The 23344-nt window shown below is 32.1% G+C and overlaps 5 protein-coding genes across 10 annotated transcripts; 2 read left to right on the top strand and 3 right to left on the bottom strand.

The window, feature by feature from the left end:
• The first annotated feature begins 97 nt into the window (after window positions 1-97).
• Window positions 98-9040, top strand: LOC117607608 (ras-like GTP-binding protein RhoL). Of its 4 annotated transcripts, XM_076689874.1 has the most exons (7): window positions 98-310; window positions 3182-3351; window positions 3424-3645; window positions 6038-6167; window positions 7799-7913; window positions 8470-8587; window positions 8672-9040. In XM_076689874.1, exons 4-7 carry the CDS (start codon window positions 6115-6117, stop codon window positions 8869-8871), a joined length of 486 nt encoding a protein of 161 aa, XP_076545989.1. In that variant the 5' UTR covers window positions 98-310; window positions 3182-3351; window positions 3424-3645; window positions 6038-6114; the 3' UTR covers window positions 8872-9040. The 4 variants fall into 4 exon arrangements, with proteins under 4 accessions (XP_076545989.1, XP_034187439.1, XP_034187522.1 ...); XM_034331548.2 differs by lacking the exon at window positions 3424-3645 and having other exon boundaries at window positions 8672-9031; XM_034331631.2 differs by lacking the exon at window positions 3424-3645 and having other exon boundaries at window positions 3106-3351; window positions 8672-9031.
• On the bottom strand, window positions 8693-10272 carry Cbp20 (cap binding protein 20). Of its 2 annotated transcripts, XR_004582248.1 has the most exons (5): window positions 10043-10272; window positions 9564-9884; window positions 9344-9486; window positions 9058-9153; window positions 8693-8832 (listed from the first exon to the last, which is right to left on the bottom strand). XR_004582248.1 is itself a non-coding variant. In XM_034332016.2 (3 exons), exons 1-3 carry the CDS (start codon window positions 10115-10117, stop codon window positions 9382-9384), a joined length of 501 nt encoding a protein of 166 aa, XP_034187907.1. In that variant the 5' UTR covers window positions 10118-10272; the 3' UTR covers window positions 9247-9381. The 2 variants fall into 2 exon arrangements, 1 of the variants encoding a protein (XP_034187907.1); XM_034332016.2 differs by lacking the exons at window positions 8693-8832; window positions 9058-9153 and having other exon boundaries at window positions 9247-9486.
• Window positions 10273-10419: 147 nt separating this feature from the next.
• On the top strand, window positions 10420-11773 carry LOC117607550 (uncharacterized). Its single transcript, XM_034331417.2, has 2 exons — window positions 10420-11312; window positions 11421-11773. Exons 1-2 carry the CDS (start codon window positions 10697-10699, stop codon window positions 11771-11773), a joined length of 969 nt encoding a protein of 322 aa, XP_034187308.1. The 5' UTR covers window positions 10420-10696.
• Window positions 11774-12109: 336 nt separating this feature from the next.
• Tango6 (transport and golgi organization 6) lies at window positions 12110-16097 on the bottom strand. Its single transcript, XM_034331284.2, has 8 exons — window positions 15795-16097; window positions 15625-15724; window positions 15134-15365; window positions 14531-15061; window positions 13279-14463; window positions 13000-13204; window positions 12780-12931; window positions 12110-12406 (listed from the first exon to the last, which is right to left on the bottom strand). Exons 1-8 carry the CDS (start codon window positions 15847-15849, stop codon window positions 12110-12112), a joined length of 2757 nt encoding a protein of 918 aa, XP_034187175.1. The 5' UTR covers window positions 15850-16097.
• Window positions 16098-19693: 3596 nt separating this feature from the next.
• On the bottom strand, window positions 19694-23166 carry SrpRalpha (signal recognition particle receptor alpha). 2 transcript variants are annotated; one of them, XM_034340726.2, is made up of 8 exons: window positions 22922-23165; window positions 22382-22751; window positions 21917-21958; window positions 21548-21689; window positions 21339-21477; window positions 20722-21254; window positions 20230-20644; window positions 19694-20157 (listed from the first exon to the last, which is right to left on the bottom strand). In XM_034340726.2, exons 1-8 carry the CDS (start codon window positions 23036-23038, stop codon window positions 20032-20034), a joined length of 1884 nt encoding a protein of 627 aa, XP_034196617.1. In that variant the 5' UTR covers window positions 23039-23165; the 3' UTR covers window positions 19694-20031. The 2 variants fall into 2 exon arrangements, with proteins under 2 accessions (XP_034196617.1, XP_034196625.1); XM_034340734.2 differs by lacking the exon at window positions 21917-21958 and having other exon boundaries at window positions 22922-23166.
• Window positions 23167-23344: the final 178 nt, after the last annotated feature.

The raw sequence follows: 23344 nt of genomic DNA, 5'->3' as shown, positions 1-23344 counted from the left end.
CTAAAGTTTATTACGATCTGATTGAGTCATATGTAAAGCTCTCCTTGTAAGCTATGTCTGAAAATGATGTGTGAGTGAATATTTAAAACGCGTCGGCGGTGTTTCGTAGTCGTGAAGCAGTCGTCGCGCGAACTGTGTCCACGCAGGTTTCCCGTTACGTCCGTCGGTATCTAAGAGAATTTCAATCAGTTCGAGTGGATAAAATCAAACCTGAAGAACGTACCTTTTCATGCATCGAATGAAAAGTGAAAATATGTCATACTGTCGCATTAATCGGTTGTTTTGTTCGACTAAAACTTTGTAATTAACGGTGAGTCACGAGCTATTCATTTTATTATATGTTGTTTCATCAATCATAGTATTGTAAGGTAAGTAACTTTTCACGCTTACAACAAAAATATAATCTTTTATTTCATGGAATGGATTTACACGATCAAATTGTGCGGTAATTTAATAACCCTTGAACAGCGGAGTTTGGCTCAATTGGGACCCAAACTTACAAAACATATACAAAGATATTAACCTAAAGTTGAATGTATAATTTTTAAACAAAAGAGTTTCATATTATATTGGAAGAATAATTTTTAAAGGAACAGCGTAAAATTTAGAAAATGAAAATAATATGAAATACAAAAATTAAAATTAGTGATCTTTCCATGATCCGCTGTCTGAGGATTAAATTAAAGAAATTTACCGATTGCATTTTACCGATTTGCAGTGTAAAAGAAAATACGTTAACATTGTTTAAATCGTAATCGAGCGATCAATTATTTAACATTGTTTTTCGTTGAATACGAAACGTTATATTTAATAAAATTATTTTCTCTATCTTGACTTATATCGAAGTGAAGTCTCACTTCCTTATTAATTGCTATGTGATTTTCATCTTATCTTGTAAATTATCATATAATTTTTATTATTTTTATCTTTTTAAAGTTTATTAAAGTCTATTAAAGTTTATCTAAATAAACTTTTGTCAATGTAATAATAAAAATTAATGTAATAAATGAACGCGATGGGTTTATCGAGTTACTTAAAAGTTCTTAAATATTTTAAGATATTATCGTAATTGAAAGAGTTTCATTAAAATGACCGATCTTCAGATGTATGATCACGCTGTGATAACGTTATCATTCTTTATCAACACAAAAAATCAGCCGCATAGCGACTTATTATAGTACCATCTTGGGCCTCCATTTTCTCGCGCAAAATATTCGCAGAGAAAATGGAACACTGATTGTTGAAATTATTTCAGTTCTTGATAGAAGTGTATCTTTGAAAGGATACTTTTCTGTACCGCGGTAAGAATGAAACTTCTATCAAACAGGATGAGGGATTGATAACAAACCACGAGCATTTGTTAATCCCCTACCGTTTCATGACAACTTACCACAATACTTATACATTTCAGGCAATAATAAGAACTGTACAATCATTTTTTATCTTATAAGAAAAGTACATTCGCCGAAAGGACTATCAAAATAAGATAAAAAATATTGTAAAGATAAAGGTTATCGGTTTAGCACGATTTGCTGACAAACTAAGCCTTGAACGTACGCTATTATTGAAATGCATCTTTTACGTAAGCATAAGCATTTAAATGATCGAGTCGCGTGGAGGATATAATGTTTCGTATCTAAGTACATAGTTTTTAATTACGTTCTTCAGAAGGCCTAACACGAATACACAGGTTCACGAACAACCAGATTATGTCATCGCTACTTCATTCGTATGTTAGCAACCTATTTATGTACATAAAAGTCTTGTATCATTGCGCGGGAGAAAGGTAAATAATTATGAGGCGTCAAAGAGACGGTTAGGTTACACCGATAAAAACTCTTCAATGACGCTCCTTTTTTATCGATTTGGTTCATTGAATATGATAGAATAATAGCAGATACATATATGTATGTATATGTAAATTGTGATGAACTTATATGACCTGATATTTATTGTTCTATTTTTTGAACAATAATAAATTTTGTGAAAGATTTAAAGGTTCAAAGATTCAAATTGTAACGTTTACAGTAATTTATATAAGATTAGTCTTTAAATAAAAATTAACTGAATCATAGTTTCTAGTGCTTAAAACATTACCTTTCTTATGTGTCAAGGATTTGGACACAGATCACTTTTCATGGATGCACAACTACACTGCATGTAACCTCAATAACAATATTTACATACATCAAATGCCTCCACATTCTTTTTTTTTTTTTTAAATATTGTTAACATGTATATAAGTACAATATAGTTCAATTATTAATATAATTAAATATAGATATCTGTGAATTTTAAATTATGACAAATGAGAACGATGCACTAACGAAATTTAATTATTGTATTTCCGAAATTGGTGTAAAGAAAAATGGAATGCGGAAGGAAGGGCGTGGTTAGAATTATTTGATGCGAAGCGTGTTGAAGGCACACCCTCAATCTATCTACGCGTACTACCCACTTTTTCGTCTCACTGTAACTCTTTTATTTCCTGTATCATGGACCTGTTATTCTCCAGTATTACTCAAAACCACCGCGTAAATCATCAATATTTTGTCATTTAAATCACGTAACGATATTTTTCATAAGCAAAAACTGTTAATTAATAAATTCATTGTAATGATTATAAGTTACTGAATTTTAATTAGATTATAATTAAAATAATATTCCATTTTCTTCAGAAAACGTGGTAACACGTATGAAGGTAATTGACAGGAAAGTATGATGATCTCAGTTTTATGGGGTCGAGCAGTTTCACAAATTAGGAAACATAATTCCATCATTTTAATTAAACAATTGTCCACCGTTGCGATGCAGTGAATCAGGCACGAAGTATTCTACAGTCACCGTTTCAACCGCATTGATATAAATGATGATTTAAATTATTTCGAACACATCTAGTTTATTATCTTTTTGGGATACTTGTTCTTTTCAGCTTTTTTATCTCAAACTCGAGTACTTGTAGTTTTTTAGGTTACTACATTACTATTTAAATATTGAATAAATATTAGCTTGTTGTATTAATATATTGTTAATAACATAATTAACTTATAAAAAACTAAACTCGCTAAATCGTCGGCAAATTTGGAAATATTTATTTATATGCAGATCAACATATGCATATCAATAAGTCTTATGGATATGAAATATCACAGCACTATCAATCTCTTCCCTTTCTCAACAGCCGAATAATGTAGCGGATAATGGAGTTGACCGGATGACAAATAGATAACTAGCAACACTTACTGTTGATAAGAAACGCCATCAAATTGAGCGGGAAGTTGAGAGTAAATTGCTTTGGGCTCGTGATCACTGAATTCTCATTTTTATAAGACATGTGCAATAACAATAAAGGTAAATAAATATAATATAATAAATGCATAATATGTATAATTTAAATTTAAAACAATTTTCTATTGTTTAAAGTTAACACCATTTAATGGTTAACCCTTGAACAACGGAGCCTGGATACGTATAGAAGGATATTAATCTAAAGTTAAATGTATAACTTTTAAACCAAAGGGTTTAATATATTAGAAGGATAATTTTAAAAGAACAGTGTCGAATTTAGAAAATGCAAATAATGTGAAATACAAAATTAAATTAAAATTGTGGCTCTCTCCGTGGTCCGCCGTCCGAGGGTTAAAGGTATTAGATGTACAAATTAATTTGGTGTCTTTTCTTTCTTAATTGAAGATTTATTTTTAACAAGTCGTAGTAATTTCAACTACGTGTTTAAATATATAGCCTAACCTAACTTAAATACATCAATAATAATTACACGTACATACATGTACATCTGAGGAAAAAATACTATTATTGTTTATAACAGCCAAAATATAAGGGTTTACGTAAAAAATGTGTATAACCTTCTTTGTAGAGCTTTTTATGAGCTTCATTGTTTGTTTTAAACTTTTTTCTCTAAAATCAATATTTTCAGAGATGTTTAGTAAGAACTGTCAAAACTTTAAAGGGGGCTGGGGGGCAAACGAGGCTTTGTCGCCAAAAATCCTTTTAGGGACTTTCTTGATAATTATTTAAAAGTTTGCCCTCCTCCGATTTTCGTGACCTTGAAATATATTATCGAGGTCATCATTCTGAACAACTTTTCCCTATACATGTTACTTAGTTTCCGAGATAAGGATGTACATCTGTCTAGTTTTTTAAAACCATAAATGGTTCGTTATCCTTAAGATTTGGCAGATGTACATCCTTGTCTTTCCACATGACTCTTTCGGCGGACGCTGACCTCGGATACTAGAGAATGAACTAAATACCTGCTCAGCTATCAGCTGTTCGAAAACAAAACACGCACTTTGGAAGTTGATATCCCAATTTTCAATTGCTTATATCTTATATGCTTCAAATTGTATCGATGTGGTGTTGCCGTGTTTGTTCATGATTGCCGTTTGAACGTAATCAATAGCTAACACTCTTGCGGGTTCAGCCCGCGCTCTCCCCAAAACGAAGTTTTAACCAACATTTTGGCAAAGGAAAAAGTTGTTTAGAATCACCTTGGCAATAATACCTTCACAGGATTCGACCCAGTTCTGGGACACCCTGTATTAGCTTCGATATAATGTTGTTGACATTATATCGGTAACAAAATCGTACCGGTTCTAAATCCCTGGAAATAATAGCGTGTATACACTTGAACCAGACATACTGTATATAAAATCAATTCTTTTTTTCATTTTCGAAAATGAAAGGTATGTATTTTTAACTTCTGTGTAGTATTATAAAAGTTCTAAGGTTAAAGTATTATTTATTGAAATTACAAAACAAAATCTGATCTTTATTCATATATTCGATAAATATTGATCAATAGAGAAAGATTTAGAAATTTTGTAGCGAAAGTCTGTATAGTGGAAAAAAAAAAAAATACTAATCGAATTGAGTACCCTCCTCCTTTTCGAAGTCGGATAAAAAAGAGAGGAATGACATTGGTGATTCAAGATATAGAGTGATGAAGGTATGCAATTCAAAAAGGTACGAACACAGCATATGTGATGCGGACGACACATTATAGAATGAAATAAATTACATATACACATATTTATATGCATAACATAAACCATCAAATTTTAGTGATTTTAACAGGAAAGATATTGTTTCTCATATCAATTGAAACTGTTTATGTACATTGTACTCATTATTACACGATTTATTTTTTTAATTACAAATTTAATATTAAAAGTACATTATAAAATGAATTCATTGAATTTAAAAATTTGTTTAATATTGTACATACTTTATTTGAAAAATGTGTGTTAAAATTTTGAAATTGAAAATAAATAATATTTTAATGTTTAATTTTATAAATAGATAATTTTTTTAAAAAATATGTCATTTCATATAAACCAAAAAATTCAATGTGTTATCACAAGTGTTTTTTTTTTTATTTATTAGAACTAATAATGATGGGATGGTAATATATTATTTATAAACTATATTTATATAATTGATAAAAACATAAAAACTTTCGATTTTAATTAATTTACCATACAGCAAACAATGACAAAGCCAGCCTTAATGTTCACTTGCCGGATGTATGTATAGTGCACCGATGACAAAATGTCCCATGAGACAAATGCAAATGCGTGCATCTCATGGGATATCTTGTCATCGGTGCACAGTACTTACTTACCTATTACCTTCATTGACAAAAAAGGCATAAAAATTACAAACTTATTGCAAGCTTTATTTATTTGATATCTTAATAGAATTAATCCTATATGTATTTACTATTCAGAAGTGAAAATTCATTAAAATAAAATAAATATTTGAATAACTACGTACATATCTATGTACTTATATAATAAAAGTTGTTTATTTTTATATTTGAAGGACTCAGTGGGAAAAAGGCAGATGCCACAATATTATAAAATTTACATGAAAAAAAATTTAAATAAAGCTTGTTGATGGTACAAAAAACTAAAAATCAACGTAAGCCCGAAATATGCCCCCTTTCCATTGAGCTTCTCATTTATAAAAATACATTGCAAACTAAAACAAATGAAATTACTTTTATTATTTTCAGAAAATAAAAAAACACTTTCCCGACATAGACCAATTAAAGTCACTACAATTGGTGATGGTACAGTAGGAAAAACATGTATGCTTATTACATACACAACAAATGAATTTCCTTCCGAGTATGTACCTACTGTGTAAGTATTATATTAATCAAGGATCATAAATTTTATCTTTATATATAATGAAATGTAAAAAATATTTGTAATTCATAAGTTTTAAATAATTTTATACTGTGGTTAAGCAAAATGTTTGTCAAGTACATTCATCTATCCGCCAGCTCGAACGGGTCCACTAGGGATGTGCGGGTACCCGATATTACGGGCTCAGGCGGGCTCGGGCGGGTGTCCGATACATGAGTGCAGTCCGATAGCCCGACTATTTCGAGTTAGGTCGGATAAAGCCGGGCAGACTCGGACGAGTTCCCGCGGGCCGCGGCCCGCGGCCCACGACTCAACTCTCGTGTATGTATGTACATACATACTTGTTAATGCTTGCAATAAGCATGTTCAAAATCTATTTTTTATAAAATGAACATACAGATGACATGGAATGAAATTCATATCAAATAAATTCATTAAAAGTATTATTTTTCCACATAAAAATTATTTTATTCCAAAATTCCACATAAAACAGATTTTGTATATGCCTATTGCAAGTATTAACAAGTATATAAGAATTAGATCGTGGGAGTTCGTCCGAATCTACCCGACTTTATGCGACCTGACCCGAAACAGTCGGGCTACCCGACTGCACGTACTTACATATGTTCGGACACCCGCCCGAGCCCGCCCGATGTTTTCGGAACCAACCCGAATAGTCGGGAACCCGACATATTAATCGGGCCGCACATCGCTAGGGTCCACATGGATCCACACGCTGAATATTAGGCAGAAAGATAGGTATTTTGAGAATTGCTCGGGTTCGTTGGTTCCACTGAAATATTAATCAATGTTTAGCTCAATTATATGAAGAGGTCTATGAAAATCTAATCAAAAACCAAACACCACTGTTAATTACGGATTTCATTACCAAGTCTTTTCGATTTGAAATTGTCACATCAACAATTGAATCAAAATCGCTTCAAATGCTATCGGGTGATGAAAGTAAAATTCCACCAACCAGGAAGAAAAAATTAATAATCTATGATAGCGATAATAGAAATTAAACTTTTGGACTAATTTGTTATTAATTTTATATTTCTAGTTTTTATAAAATCAATTACTGGCTACCGATCACAAGAAGTCCCATGATGAGAATAACGCAATCTGATTATGTTACACGTACTTACTTGCGGTCGTGACGTATGTAATTAGGTTCGTGTAAAACTAGACTGTGTGCGTAGTACCCGCTTTTGCCCCTATGCCGTCCCAAGAGACTTCTTGTCATCGGTAGACACTACATACATACATATAACTTTAAATGTATTTACTTATGTATGTATATTTATTATTGCATGAATAGACTGACATTTTTTGTTTTCCATTTGCATTTTATTTTTATTTTACGTTGAAATCAACGAAGTTAATTAAATAACTGACTATGTTATGCGCATTTTGGTTCTTTATCGATTTACGCGGAATTGAAAAAGAACCAAAGGAATCGAAGAATCGGTCTTCCGTGCAAATCGGGGGATGTATACAATAGATGTATAAATGTAATTAAAAAGTAAAATCATATATTTAATATTATTTTTGTGAATATGTATCTACATACCTTTATGTTTATACGGTAATAGAATATGATGTTTGTAATCTCTTTTCTTTAGTTTTGATAACTATGCAGGGACAATATATATAGATGGACAAGAATTTGATATGACTTTATGGGACACTGCAGGTCAAGAAGATTATGAGAGAATTAGGCCTTTATCTTACCCAAATGTAAGTTACTTATTCTTTAATAGTATCTTATAACAGTAATTGGTAATTGCGCCCGGAAGGGTAAATGCACATACTGTGCACCGATGACAAGATGTCCCATGAGAAGCACGCATTTGCATTTGTCTCATGGGACATCTTGTCATCGGTGCACTATACAAGTAGTCAATTTCTAAACTCGAAAAATTAAAATTTATACATTTCTGCATTTCCGAATTTTTCTATTCTTTTTGAAAATGTAAAAATTAAAAATTTATAAATTTTCAAATTACCAAAGTTTAAAATTCATAAATTTCCACACCTTACCAACATATATGTATGTGCGCGGCGGTCTGAGTTCTTCAGCGGGCATTTGATCTGCCCATCTCTATTTTATATTATATGTATTTTAACACTTTGCTGACTGGCTATTTCATGCCAAAACTATCCTGTGCAGTCGATCATTTTGCTGCATGGAAACACGAGTATACTCGTGACCAGTCAACAAAGTATTACTATGTATAGAATTTGTAATAAAATTTCAAAATTTCATCAATACATTGTTTAATTTTATTTTCAGACAGATTGCTTTTTGATCTGCTTTTCCGTGAATTCTCATACTTCTTATGAGAATGTTGCAAACAAATGGCATCCAGAAATCAAACATCACTGTCCAAACACACCTATAGTTCTTGTTGGCAAGTATCTTTAATATAGTATTTTATTATTTATAAATTTATTTAATAATTTAAGTTATAATTGTTTGAATGTCTTCTTGATAGGTACTAAAGGAGACCTCAGAAATGTAGAAAATGTGGATACAATTACCCTTAAAGAATGCAAAAAAATGAAAAAGAAAATAAAAGCTTACAAATATGTTGAATGTTCAGCTTTGAAACGTGAAAATTTGGAAGAAGTGTTCGTGGAAGCCATTAGGGCAGTACTGAAAAAACCATCGAATAAACTATGTTGCACGTTTTGAATAATAAATTATGAAACAATATTTATAATAAATTGTAAAAAGCATTAACTTGTAATAATTTTAATATTTAAACAAAACTATCATTCCAAAGATTTTAGAATTCTTCGGTATTTTTTTTAGATTAAAACTAAAAAATGAGAAATGTATTAATGCTTTTTACAGAATTAAGTAAACTTCATTGTATACCTATAAGTAGTATATAGAGCAAATTAATAAAAGGAAATTTATTTTGTTCATCCTACTTTATGTGTTAAACTTTCTGTTTAACATGGTTTCTTTTTGCTAAAAAAAAATAAATAATGATTAGTATAATGTGATAATTATTAAAACAGATATTAAATAACTAATTCTGTCAATTTATTTATTCTTACTTATACTATATACACAACTGTAAAAATTATTAATTGAAATATTATATTAATTATCCTTAAATGCGATTAATTAGATACTATAATGATTTTCTTATACATACAAAACTGTATATAGAAAATTAGTCACATCTGCAAAATCTCAACGTCCAAATGCTCCATCCGAAAGAGGCGTAACTTTCTGTTGTATTATCTTACCATAACCACCCCGTCCACTATCAAAGTCTGATCTATACTCGTCCCTTACCTACAATACAATTGTATTAATAAATTTGATTGTAACATAACACTAGCAACCTTAATGATAAAAATAATGTCATATACTTGTCCTCCAGTTTTTCCTCTTCCATACTGTCTGCCTTCAATAAAACCAGCGTCCCAATCTGTTCTAATAATCCTGTCATCCAAACGCGTTCCATTAATATATCGCATACAATTTTCAGCATCGCCTCTTTGATAATATTCCACAAAACAAAAACCACAAGGAGTCTTTTTATATTTATCTAGGCCCATTATAATTCTCCTAATATCACCACATTTGGAAAATAGTTCATATATTTGTTCTTCTGTAGTGTAAAAAGAGAGATTTCCAACATATAAAGTTGTAGAATTTCTCAATAGCCTGTCCTGTTCAGCCCTTGAACCCTAAAAACAATGTAACGTGTTATACTTACAAAAGAGATATTATAATAGCAAAATATACATACATTGTTATAAACACAACAAAAATTTGCTAATATTAAAATGTTATGTGAAGACTTAAAACACTAAAAAAGGAGATGTGAATATACTGTTCAATTAACCTTAAAATGTTGATCACGATATGAACTTAATTCAACAGAAGGTGAACTTGATGGATTTGTCTTTATTGCTGCCATTTTAATTATTTCTACAAGTATTTACAAAACCGCTTTATCTCTCAAATTTATTACAATTAAAATGAATTTAATTCACTTCTTTTTCCTTATTTCACTTAACCATACTTGTCATTCCTGCGCGTATACAAACATTCTCAAAGCTATAAATGCTCCATCTATCCAGAAAAAAAATATTTATATATAACAAATCGTTGCCGGTAAATTAGTTTTGAAATTGTCAAGTTGAAAACTTATTATTTACATTTTACATATTAAATAATTGTTGATACCAAATTTAAATGTATTTACTTGACATACAAATCGTTAGAATTTCTACAATTTTTTATAACAAAAATTAAAAGAGAATAACAATAGAAAACTAGATATCGAATTTTGGTTGTAAATTATAGCCATTGTTATTATCAAACTTGGATATTACATTGAAAGTTATATTAACTACAAATAAATGTGATCATTATGGTACAATTTCAATGCTTTGAGATTCAACATTTTTTTTTCTCGATTCATTTGAACGATAAAAATTAACTATTATTTTATGGAAGAGCATACATACTTTAAACACATTTAAAAATTTTAAACATGAGTGATCAGTTACAAACTTCTAATAATGTGCAAGAAAGTGCAGTGTCTAATTCACAAGCAAGTTCTAGCTGCAGTATTAAAAGAAAATGTTATAAATTATTTTTCAGCTGTTTTAAAAATCCATATAAAGGAAAATCTAAAGAAGGCACTACAAATTATGATTCTAACAATTATGATTATATTGTTGAAAAACTTGTTATTAAACGTGTGCCTTTTATCTTTTCTGGAATACTTACAAATGCATCAGAAATTAGAAATGATAATTTTATTAAAGGTATTCAAAAACCATTAATAAAAATGAATACTTCAGAAACTCAATCAATATTATATTGTTCTGAAGATTTAAATGAAAATACAATACCTGTAGCAATTGTTAATAAATCTATGAAGGTTGATTCAAATACAGTTATATCAAATGAAATAAACAACAAACTTACATTATCTACTAATTACGATGCTAGGATAATCGAACTAATAAATACTTTGACTAGTTTACATCCAGACTTGAAAGAATGCGAAAAATGGATTAAAGATCCTTGTTGTTCAAACATACATACACCTAAAAGTATTTTGGCTAGAAATACTGAACAAATTACTCCAATTAACAATAAAGGTCAGAAACAAAAAATGATTAAACCTGAAACTCGTGTTCCAGAAGTTGTTTTAACAAAAAAAGCAGCTAGCTTTAAAAAGCTCATAATTCATTTTTATTCATTTTTAGAATTTGGAGATGCAAAATCTATAATAAAATCAAAAAATAAGCAGAAAATTTATTATTCAAAACAACGTACATATCTCAATGAATTTCAAGACAATGATAAAGAACCATTTATTCAATCCGATCAAGGTATATTTCATAGCCTTAAAAGTTTAACAACGTTTTTTGACCCAAATCAATTGAATAGAGAAAATTCTAATGAAAAGCTTAAACAAATTAAAAGTAATTCCCAACATAATCAACTTGCTTTGAAAAATGAATCTAAAGTACTAGGTGAAAGTATCATAAATAATAATAATACATTAGATACAGCGTTAAGATGGAAAATTACTGTAAAGCATTTTAAATCCCAATAATATTATTGTTATAATAATTCTCAAGAAACTAACAAATATTTCAATGTTAATTAATTTATTCTTACATGCATTTAAATTAGTCATTTTTATAATAAATTATCATCCATTCTGATAAATAGTTAATTATTATAAGATGTATTTATTAAGTTAAATTGAAGAACTGATACGGATAAAAGCAGGGTCCAAAAGAAAGGTAATGCTAACATTTCATCAGGCATCTGAATTCATACTATTCAACAATTTCAAAACTATACATTAAAAAGTAAATTCTGAATATAAATGATCTTTATAAAAAAAATTAACTGTGAAATATTTTTTCAAGTCAATCACTGTTCATTATGACGAATTTAACAGTAATATTTTTTTCTCAAGTTTTGGAGGTGAAAACAAAAAGTCTTGTACGATACAATTTAATTCTTCCAAGGCCAAATGTGCATGCAAACGCAGCACAGGGTCTTGATCATTATCTCGTAAATATTTCAGCCCGCGATACAGATCTACCAAATCCTTCCCAAGGGTAGTTAATGTATCCTTTCCAATACCTCGAAGTAACAGAGTACTGGTCATAACTGCAGCTCGCCGACATTCAGGTGCTTTATCTGATTTTATAATGCAAGTGATGCAGTACATTACCTAGAAAAAATTTTGAATTAAACCTTATTTTCTAATTTGACTTACATAAACTTAAATAATAGAATATTCTATCATTAGTATAACATGATAAGGACCCAGGTGGGCCAAGTATTCTAAGGCATGGGCATGCTAAGAAGTCGCCAGGGGTCCCAAGGCTTATGTCACATTCTTTAAAAGCTTGTGTTAATTATTTGTGTTTACATTAATTATGTTAATTTTATTGATCATTGGCATTTTTATTCCTATGAGTAAACAGGACCCTATGTGTTGCTTTACCCAGGGACTATAGAGCTGTTAAGACAGCTCTGGGTGGGCTCCGGGTGGGAAACTTGTAAAAAACTTTCAAATTTTTTTGTGAAATGTTTAAACGTACCTCAAGAACAGTATCTCCCAGTCGGAAACCTAGTACTTTACACAATTCTCCTAAACAAGAAAGACTGGACGAACGTACTAAGGAATCTGGATCGCGTGTAGCGCACAAGAATCCATTTATTAACAGATTTTTATAGACTGATACCATCTCACCTGTCAAATCATGTAAATCAATTAAAATTAGTGCAGAAAAAGAATTAGAGAAGTAAATGATTATGCACCTAAACCTCGCGTTACTTTTACAAGTATTTCTCCTAATTTCATCCTAGTTTCTGCTGTTAATTCTCCTATTGAGATACGTTGAGGCATATCGATGTATTCCTGCACCAATGTTTCTATAACAATCTGTGGATATGCAACAGCAAAAGTACATAATCCATTAATTGCTGTTAGATATATAAATGAATCTTCATGTTTCAAATTTTCCTACAAAATAATAGGAAGCACAATTTATAACGTTGATGATGAAGTTAGATTTAAAACTGATTGCTTTTACCAACTTTAAATAGCTGTAAAATAATTTCTCTTCTGTTAATAGTACACGAGTCCGCATTTTCTATCAATTTTGTAAGAGTCATAAGTCCATGGGCACGAACAGGGAGGAGTGAATCCGTAAGGTCCTTAAGCGCTTCTTCAAACTTATCTGATGATTTATAATCCACTGATAAATCTTGATAATGTTTTTGTTTCAATCGATCTTGAGTCTTAATCAATTCAATTACTTCTTTCGTTAATGACGCCAACTGTTTTGGAATCTTTGAACGAGAAAATTTGTCTAAAGATTCTACAAAACTTTTAAACATTTCCCAATCTAACCCCTGTTTTCTTTCATTTATGATCAGTTTTATTAGCATCAAACCCATACATAAAATTTCACAATCATTTTCTTTCGACATATTACTTGTATATTTGATGTAGCTATTAAATAATGTTTCTACAAAGCAAAATAATTCGTGTGGATGTTCTAATTGTGTTTCTTGCACAGTAGATATATCAGCTAAGTTCGATAAAAGTTTTACAGCAGCCAATTGTTTCCCAATTTCTTCCACTACATCATCCTCTGTTCGTAGTAATTTTTCAGATTTCTTTCTGTATTTCGATAGCATAAGCTGTGCTAAAAACTTTAATAAATAGTGAAATAATTTATTTGATAATTGTTTAGTGGTGGATGTTAAATCCAATAAAGTATCTGCAAATTCTTCGTATTTAAGAGTCTCATCTATTCCCGTAATTTCAATTCCACCTGTTGGCCCAAATTTTGATGCCAAATGCTTTCCAAAATCTTTTGTTGAACCGTGTCCAAGAAAGTCAGCAAATAAATCATCTCTTAATGAGTCTTCATACAAAAGGTGTAATATAAGTTGTTTAATTTTATATTTCAACACGCAAGCACTTTGTCTGACATTGTTATACAAACAAAATAATGGAAGAGCTACTTTCATTAAAAATCTCACAGGTAATTTAGTTTCTATTGTTGTGAAACATTTTGTTAAACTTTCTATACATTTCTCCACTTCGCTCTCACTCTTTGGTACACTATTTGCATTTACGATCAGTGGATCACATATTACATCCATAATATTTTTATCAAAAATCTCCCGATTATATTCATAAAGTGCAGTGATACAACAAATTGCTATTGCTGCTGCATGTTTTACCTGAGTAGATGTTAAAATGTTCAGTAACTGAAACAAATATAGTAAATGTGTGAACTATATAAAAAAAATTATGAAGATGAAATGTAAAAAGTACTTGTGAACATATAGATTCGTAATATTTATCTGAATTTTTTGGAGGTGGTACAACTATTAATCTGGAAACAGTATCCAGTTTATTCCAATGTTCTCCAAGATCCAAGACATCTTCACAAACAGCAGCTACAAGCGAAATAACTCCATTAGGTTGCATAAGTAGCTGCACTAAATGTTGACGAGTTCGAAAACGGAGCCAGGCTGGTGCTTCTGGCACACCGAGAATTACCATCAATTCTCTCATACTCGTAGATACCGGACATTCGCTTAAAAATTTGTTAAACAAACGAGTGAAATATTCTTGATCGTTTTTTAGTTTATTATATAATTCTTCCGTCATTTCGAATTCCGTTTCACTTGTATTTTTCTGTTTGCTTGATTCAGATGTTTTAGGTTTCATCAATGGAGCATAACACACTTGTAAAAGCGCAGCCAGTAGAGGACCTATCTGTGCAAGTATTGCTGGACGAAACGTAAGGTCATTGTACAATTCCATGAGAGAACGAACTGAGAATTGTAGTCTTTCATATTTCTGAAAGAAGAAAATCACACTATTCTTATGATTTCTTCTTTTCATGTTTAATAAATGTAAGACTCTTCATACATGTGAAACTGATAATTTTTCTTCAGGTAGCTGTGTAACTCTAGGACATAATTTAGCCATATTGATTCCAACACCAGGTAAAAGTCCAGGAAAAATTCCCATTGCAGTTATCAATTCAATAGAAACTTTTAAAGCTTTAAATTGTTTAACACTAAATAAGGATTCATCATTTACAGAATTGGATGCTTTTATATTTAGTAACTCATGAATAATTGTCCATACATATTGATACCTAAACATACAGAAAATATTATCTTTTATAGGCCTTTCTATGTTAAGTTACCTAATAGTTTAACTGAATAGTTAAACAGAATAATCTTGTTCATCAGATGTTAATTCCATCTGATATTTGCCATTTTGAAACATAAACGCTTTGCTTTGGGCATTTATAGTTGCTCTTAGTATATAGTGATCCTTTTGTAGAGAACAACTATCGTCAATCTTAGCAACAAAAAGATTAATCTTGATTTGTAAAACATTTATAATATTACCTAATACTGTTTGTTATAAATTTTGTGTCATGTTGTGTTAACATTGGTTGTACTTTTTGTAAAATTTGTTGCAATCTAGTATTAAAATCTTCAGCTCCTTCTGTAAAACATAAAATTTTATTAAAAATTTCATAATATTACAATTATTTACACATGACAAGAAACCATACCATCGTCACTTTTATCAATTGTTGTCAACTGAAATAATACTTCATAGTGATCCATATTTTTCCTTCTAATCCTGAATATGATAAGTAAACAACTAATTAATTCTTTCTTAGTCAAAAACTAAATAAATACAATTATAGGCCCATATTCATAGTCGTAACTTATTTCTAAACTGGTGATGTGAGCGTCGAGGCCGAATTTCGATTTCCGCGTCGGTAAAACAGTCAACGTTTCGACGAAAATTAGGCCGAACAAAAACTGATTTCAGCGCTACCTCAATTATTGCATCCAACTAACGGCATGCTATTCTACGTCACTTTTCGTATACACCTAAATGACACACAGATGCTATGATGGCTATGATGCTACATGACCTAGGAAATGTATGAATGATCTAACTCCTTCAGCCAAATATTATATATATATACATTTCTTGTAATATGTATAACATAACCAAGGGAAGAATATTCCTACAAATCGAATGCCGGTTAGTTTATCCATCTAAAGGAAATCGTGAATGGAGGTACCCATGTAAGTAAGTATTTCGTCAGTACACAGGATAAGGAATAGGGGAATAAATGACAACAACATAAGTAGCGGAAAATATTATATAACAATAAAAAAGTGAAAAATATATACAAAAAAATATAATTAAAAAATATGAAAGAAAATAATAATAATAATAATAATAATAATAATAATGTCGCAATCGTTTAGTGGCGGGCGGAGGGGGTTTCATCACTCCGGACGCCTTGAGTTCAGGCCGGAGACCGCTAGGTGGCGGCGAGGTGAACGGTCTCTCGCAAGCGCTCACCCGGCATGCGGTACGAATAAATACAAGTTTCGAAGCGCGGTATCATAGATGCGTGGAGCATGGATCGTCTGTTGTCAGCCCCACTGCCAAGTCTGTGACAGACGATTCCGAGACGAGAGGAGAAACATCTGTTTGTTTTCTCGACTCTACAATAATTAAGAATAATAATAAACATTATAAATAATATTGTAAGACCCCCCCGCAAACTGCGGCGCAGACTTTCTATCGGCCGGATAGGTTTGGTTCTGGTTCTCTTTTTTAAATCAGTATGAAGGTGTATGCAAATGCGCATATTACAACGATTCCGGTATCGGTCGATAAAAATAAGTTTGGATGGGCTTTTACACGATTGCATTCAGACTAAAAAACTATCATCCACCACCTCTCTTTCCACCCTATTTCTTCTTTCACCAACCCGAGTACACCAGGATTGCTTCGTAATAAGCAACACGCGCTCGGGTCTGGCCTGTTGCTTATTACGGATCAGGTGGGCTATTCGGGACGATAGAGAAAACGAGTGAGAGTTTTGTTAGTTAACAGAAGGATGTGTTGTTATTTTTTAAACAAGGATAGAATATAGCATGCCCTCTCATTCTCGCACTATTTCGCTTATTTCAAGGCAAATGTGCTAGACTGAGAAAGTACATACAAGATGAGGTAAATATATACCCTAACGGTTGCTTCCAACTTTCTTTCATGCCTCTAGCCATTATGACAGTAACATAGTTTGCCGGACTACTACTTCGCAAAATGCCGTCGTCTTCAAATCCGATAACTAAATCGTAACCGTAATCGTAATATACGTTACACTTAAGTGACATTTCGTCAACACATATTGAACAATATTTATCTGATTCATGCATTCATGCAATAATTCATGCAATAATTATTACTTTTTTGTTTCTGAGGACCTGACAGGGACCTATATATCGGTGCATCCCATATATGTCTGAATTCTTTACATCCCTGCATCTCTTACATCTTTACATCTCTGCATCTCTTACATCTTTACATCCCTTACATCCCTGAATTCTTTACATCCCTTACATCCCTGAATTCTTTACATCTCTCCATCCCTGAATTCTTTACATCTTTCCATCCCTTACATCCTTGAATTTTTTGTATCTTTGCATTCTTTACATGTCTATATCCCTTACATCCTTACATCTTTTACATTCCCGTATCCCTTACATCACTGGATCTCTTTCATCCCTGCATCTCCCGTATCATTGCAACCCTTATAATAAATATATTATAACAACTGGTTCTAGTAAAGCTAAATAAAGGTAAGTAAAGGTAAGTAAAGGTAAGTACAGTCTCATGACACCGCAACATTGTTGCAAATCCAGAAAACGCCCCAGCAATTTTGTACAAATTTAGTTCCTTTTTTTGCCGCCAGAGGGCGCTGTTTCGATCTCGAAAATTTAGTTCACATTTTTGCCACCAGAGGGCCAAAATTTTAGCATGATTTAGTTCCTTTTTCCGAAACCAGATGGCGCTGATTCGACATCGAAAATTTAGTTCACATTTTTGCCACCAGAAGGCCAAAATTTTAGCACGGTTTAGTTCCTTTTTCTGAAACCAGAGGGCGCTGATTCGACATCGAAAATTTAGTTCTCATTTTTGTCAACAGAGGGCCAAAATTTTAGCACGGTTTAGTTCCTTTTTCTGAAACCAGAGGGCGCTGATTCGACATCGAAAATTTAGTTCTCATTTTTGCCATCAGAGGGCCAAAAATTTGCCCTGCAGAATGTAAGGATATCTAGTTTGCTGAGGTGTAAGGGTTGCGGAGATATAAGGGATGTAGAGATGTAAGGGATGCAGGGATGTAAGCGATGCAGAGATGTAAGGGATGAAGAGATGTAAGGGATGAAGAGATGTAAGGAATGTAGGGATAAAAAGAATGCAGGGATGTAAGGGATGAAGAGATGCAAGGAATGTCGTGATGTAAGGGATACAGGGGTGTAAGAGTAATGTAAGGGATAAAGGGATGGTAAGAGATAGGGGCTAAAACATAGATGCATTAAAGGGATGCAGAAATGTGAGGATTGCAGAGATGTGAAGGATGCCGATATGTAAGAAATGGAGAGATATAAGGGATGTAGGGTTGAGCCCCGTGATGTCCTCAAATTAGGGGTCAAATAATAAATAGAAGGATAAAATAACAGGTGAGGCACTTAGAAGTAATAAAATCGACACGTTCATCCTTCTAATAAATTTATTTAATAAGCTAAGAAGATAAATACAACAAATTAAACGAACACAGAAAATAACATCATCGGGGTGTCAGGAACCCCGGTGCATCCGTTGGCGCTCTCTACATACCGACCTGATATCATCTTGGGGTGTTAAGGACCCCAAAACACCGGTAACACTCTTTGCATACCGATATTATGGAATCCGGGGTATCAAGGTCCCCAATGTATCGGTGGCACTCTCTGTATACCGTCCTGATATCACCGGGGTGTTAGGGACCCCAAAGCACCAATGATACTCTCTACATACCGTCAGAATTTCATTCTGGGGTGTTAAGGACCCCGGTGCATTAGTAGCGCTCTCTGGATGCCGACCTGATATGACTGGGGTGTTAGGAACCCCGAAGCACCAATGATACTCTCTACATACCGCTATGTAAAATTTGATTCTGGGATGTCAAGGACCCCGGTGCATTTAGTAGCGCTCTCTGTATACCGACCTGATGTCACTGGGGTGTTAGGGACCCCGAAGCACCAATGATACTCTACATACCGTCAAAATTTCATTCTGGGATGTCAAGGACCCCGATGCATCAGGTTATCGGTCAAGTCGTCGGTAAGTTGTCCTATAACTTCAGCTATTTGCCAATAGATGGCGCTGCAGTCGACGATGGTATGGCGGTCTTAATCCATATTTAAAAATGAATTATTAGAGTTTAAATTGTAAAAATATATTTGAAATAGGAAGGTATAAAGGTTGACACGTCTTTAGGCTTGGAGAATTTGGCGAGGAATGAATAGTTACAAAAGTTATTCCAATTTGTTTAAAATAACAAATGAACAATAAACGTAGTTATAAAAAGATGGCGAACTAGTCAAGATATAATGGAAGTATAATGTATTGCCTTTTATTCCATTGTTTGTATTTTTTAGAAAACTTTCTATAAATTTGTACAATAAATCACTTGTAACATAAACCGATTTAAAAGTACGCCAGCGTTTCTAAGAATCTTACAGCAGTATTTATCGAATCGTTTAGCGTAACATAATCACTAAGTTATAATTGTTGAGATATTAAGAAGAATACTTATTTAGATACAATATATTATTCTTGCTAAATTTCTTTTGTATGTAATTATAATAATTATTGTAATGATAATTATTATTATTATCCCCTGAATTTATCAGTAACAATCCAATGAAGAATCTTTTATGCAATAAATTCAACAATTATTTCATCAGCGCATGTACTACTGCCTTTGCGTTTAATGATTTTAAATCTGTATAAGTTTGTCCTGTACCAACAAAAACAATTGGTTGTCCAGTAATGTATGTCATAGAAATCGCTGCGCCTACCTAAAAAAGAATATTAACAACGATTACATTTCGTATCATGTTTCTTATATCGTGCTGATGCATTTTATTTACCTTATCATCGATTGTATCAAATTTAGTTAACACGATTCCATCAATGATATGAGGATTGGTGGATTGACTATGATCGGCTAATGCTTGATTGAATTTCACTAATTGATCAACAGCTTCATTTCCAACAAGAGCTTCGCCGACGAAAAGTACTAAATCCGGCTCGTTCACTTTGATTAACTTAGCTAAGGCTCTCATCAACGGTTCATTGTCTTGCATTCGACCAGCGGTGTCCACTAAAACTACGTCGAATCTTGAATCCCTGGCAAAACGAATCGCTTCCATGGCGATACCAGCAGCATCCTTTCCATACCCTTTTTCGTATAACTGAACCATAGACTGATTTCCGTGTTTCTCTGGCGGATGAAGAGCATTTAAATGTCGCATATGAGTTCTCAATTGCTCAACTGCGCCAGCTCTGAAACGAAATGTAAAATGTATTCAAATATATATGTATACGATGCCCCAATATTAAAAGAAAATAGCTCTAAGTACCTGAATGTATCACATGCGGCAATAAGCACGCGGAAGTTGTTTTCTATCAGCCAGAAACAAATCTTCGCCAAATTGGTCGATTTTCCAACTCCATTGACACCGCAAAAGGTCATAACGTAAGGCCTATTGCTTCTTTTAGCTTCCATTGCATCACGAAGAATATCAACTCGTCTCTTCGGAGACAATATTTGCACTAACGAGTCTGTTAGCGTCGCCTTAACAGTACTCGATACACTGTCGAATGTACCGAGTACCTTTCCTTCCAGCTTTACACCAACAGAATCGCATAGTTTTTGAGCAATTTCCGCAGCTACATTCTTTCCAATCAAGTGATCCTTCAATTTATCCAGAACTGGAGCCATATCTTCGTGCTTCAAACTCTTATTACCAACCAAACTTTTGAACATTGAGAACATACTATTTGTTTTCTTTTGTACTTGAGGCTTGGAATTCTCGATTTCTTGATCAGATTCATCTTCGGATTCGCTTTCGATTTCTATATCACGAATACTACCTTTCATTTGACCCACCAACTGTAAAAAGAATAAAAATATTAGTGATTACAGTAAGTCCATGGTTAAGGATGTGAATTTATCATTTGTATAGGATAAATTTACTGTTGTATCAGCTGGTACATAATCACCACTTTCTTCTGGTTTATCTTTGGTGCGTTCTAAAGTAGCAAGATCCTTGGTGGTCCCACCTAATTCCCACACACGGGGTTTTTTACCAGCCTTTTCAGGCTTCTGACTCTTCCTACAGTAATTGAATAAGTATAGTATACACGTGGAATACATTCATTTAATTTTGAATTCAATGAACTTACGGCTTATCAACTTTTTTCTTTTGATTATTTAGTTTCTGAGCCAACCTCACACGGTTTGCAATTAAAATCTCCTCATTTATTTCTCCATTATGATTCGTTTGGTTATTTGGCAGCTCCTGTTTTGGAACCTCTTGAACTTCCACTACAGAATCATATAGGAGTTATATTAATATTTATGAAATAATATAAAACTCAATCGTTGTTTTAATTTTAATTAATGTCTTGTTGAATATTTAACCTATGTTGTAAGATAAAATAAGGACATGGCAAAGGAACTGTTAATAGCAGGCACTGTTAATATCATTCATTTCTGGCTGTAATATATAGCTTGTACACAGAGTACAGTGTGTAAAATTCAAAACCACTTACATTGAACATCTTTATTAGTATTAACTCCTTTCTTCCTTTTACCTAGAAGCGAAGAAGATCCCCATTTCCTGTTAGTGATACCCACATTGGAAAGGACATATTACTACCTAAATGAAAATTGCTTGTGATTCTATATTAAATCCTAAACAAATATTAACAGCTTATAATACTTGGCACTCAAAAACAAATAAAACCACCAAAAAATTGTACAACTACATTAATAAATAAGTATCAATCTCTGAAACATTTAATTTCAAATAATTCAATTATTCATATATAAAAATTATACCCAAACTATTTTGAATTCCCCCATATAAAAAGAATAACATAAGAAATAGAGATATACAAGGACTGAGCTACAAAATGAAGAAATTAGTAATATCATAAGTTTATTGAATGCAAAGTGCTTAAAATAAATAAAAGTACTATTTAAAATAAAACTTTTAAGTTACATTCACTACATACCCTGTTTTTTATTATCTTTGTCATCTTTTCTTTCTATCATACTAGCAACAGTCTTTTTTGATTTTAGACTTTCATCAAATGTACGCATTTGTTTAGGTATCTTAGCCTGAGTCCGTGCCCATTGTTCAGCCATAGCAAGTACATGTTCATAATTTTTGTCAAATTCGTAATTATAAAACCATTGAGATTTCTCCAATTCATTTTTAAATCTATCTCTAAATTCCAAATGAATATCATTTAGAAACTTGTCTATATAAGACAATTGTAATATCTTTTGATATGCAACAACAAACACTAATTCAAACTCATTATCAAGTTTGTATTGTAATCGTAATGAATCGTATTCAAATGTATGATTTCCTGTACGTTCCTGTGAAAAAAAAACGTAATTAAAAATGTCATCGTGACAATAATTAATTATTGTATGGATAAATTATTGTATACGGGAAATATCTGTGGTATTTAATTTTCCAATTTAACAGTATTCCATATGGATATTAAAATTGCAAAAAGATACGAAACCTTGACAGGAACACTTACTTGCAATATGACACTTCTAATTAATGCATTAACACTAGGAGCAAATATTTGTGAGGTACTTTGGAAGCACCAAAGCACAATTCCACCCTTACTGAATATTGTAAATAAATCGAGCATGGTTACACGACTCTTTAATAACAGAAAAATGTTTATTATCCAATATTATGATCTAACCTATTCGTGATCGTGCAATTTAATTTTTGTACACGTCAGACACTGCAAGAAACCTTTGAATAAAAACTACAAGATATGATTTTAAGGCAGCTACACATTGAAACGAAACATTATGGTAATGCTAGTGTGGAGACCGAACTTCGAATTCTGCGTCGGTAAAACAGTCAACGTTTCATCGAAAATTAGGCCGAACAGAAACTGATTATCGCATGCTATCAACATCAACTAACTATACTATACCACAGTTCA

This window comes from Osmia lignaria, chromosome 9, assembly GCF_051020975.1.
Source record: "Osmia lignaria lignaria isolate PbOS001 chromosome 9, iyOsmLign1, whole genome shotgun sequence".
Taxonomy (NCBI): Eukaryota; Metazoa; Arthropoda; class Insecta; order Hymenoptera; family Megachilidae; genus Osmia; species Osmia lignaria.
This window is presented reverse-complemented; position numbering and strand designations above follow the sequence as displayed.

Bases quoted from the DNA above. Each gene is read 5' to 3' on its own strand.
- LOC117607608 (XM_034331548.2), top strand. The intron at 6,168-7,798 runs GTAAGTATTATA...TCTTTTCTTTAG, and splicing joins TCCGAGTATGTACCTACTGT to TTTTGATAACTATGCAGGGA. The intron at 8,588-8,671 runs GCAAGTATCTTT...TCTTCTTGATAG, and splicing joins CACACCTATAGTTCTTGTTG to GTACTAAAGGAGACCTCAGA.
- Cbp20 (XM_034332016.2), bottom strand. From the start codon at position 10,117: ATGGCAGCAATAAAGACAAATCCATCAAGTTCACCTTCTGTTGAATTA. The intron at 9,885-10,042 runs GTTAATTGAACA...CATTGTTTTTAG, and splicing joins ATCGTGATCAACATTTTAAG to GGTTCAAGGGCTGAACAGGA. The intron at 9,487-9,563 runs GTATATGACATT...ATTGTATTGTAG, and splicing joins GAGGAAAAACTGGAGGACAA to GTAAGGGACGAGTATAGATC.
- LOC117607550 (XM_034331417.2), top strand. From the start codon at position 10,697: ATGAGTGATCAGTTACAAACTTCTAATAATGTGCAAGAAAGTGCAGTG. The intron at 11,313-11,420 runs GTCAGAAACAAA...ATTCATTTTTAG, and splicing joins TACTCCAATTAACAATAAAG to AATTTGGAGATGCAAAATCT.
- Tango6 (XM_034331284.2), bottom strand. From the start codon at position 15,849: ATGGATCACTATGAAGTATTATTTCAGTTGACAACAATTGATAAAAGT. The intron at 15,366-15,624 runs GTAATATTATAA...CTGTATGTTTAG, and splicing joins TTTATAACAAACAGTATTAG to GTATCAATATGTATGGACAA. The intron at 12,932-12,999 runs GTGCATAATCAT...ATGATTTGACAG, and splicing joins AAAAGTAACGCGAGGTTTAG to GTGAGATGGTATCAGTCTAT.
- SrpRalpha (XM_034340726.2), bottom strand. From the start codon at position 23,038: ATGCTCGATTTATTTACAATATTCAGTAAGGGTGGAATTGTGCTTTGG. The intron at 21,478-21,547 runs GTAAGTTCATTG...CAATTACTGTAG, and splicing joins AAGAAAAAAGTTGATAAGCC to GAAGAGTCAGAAGCCTGAAA. The intron at 20,158-20,229 runs GTAAATAAAATG...ATTCTTTTTTAG, and splicing joins TTGATACAATCGATGATAAG to GTAGGCGCAGCGATTTCTAT.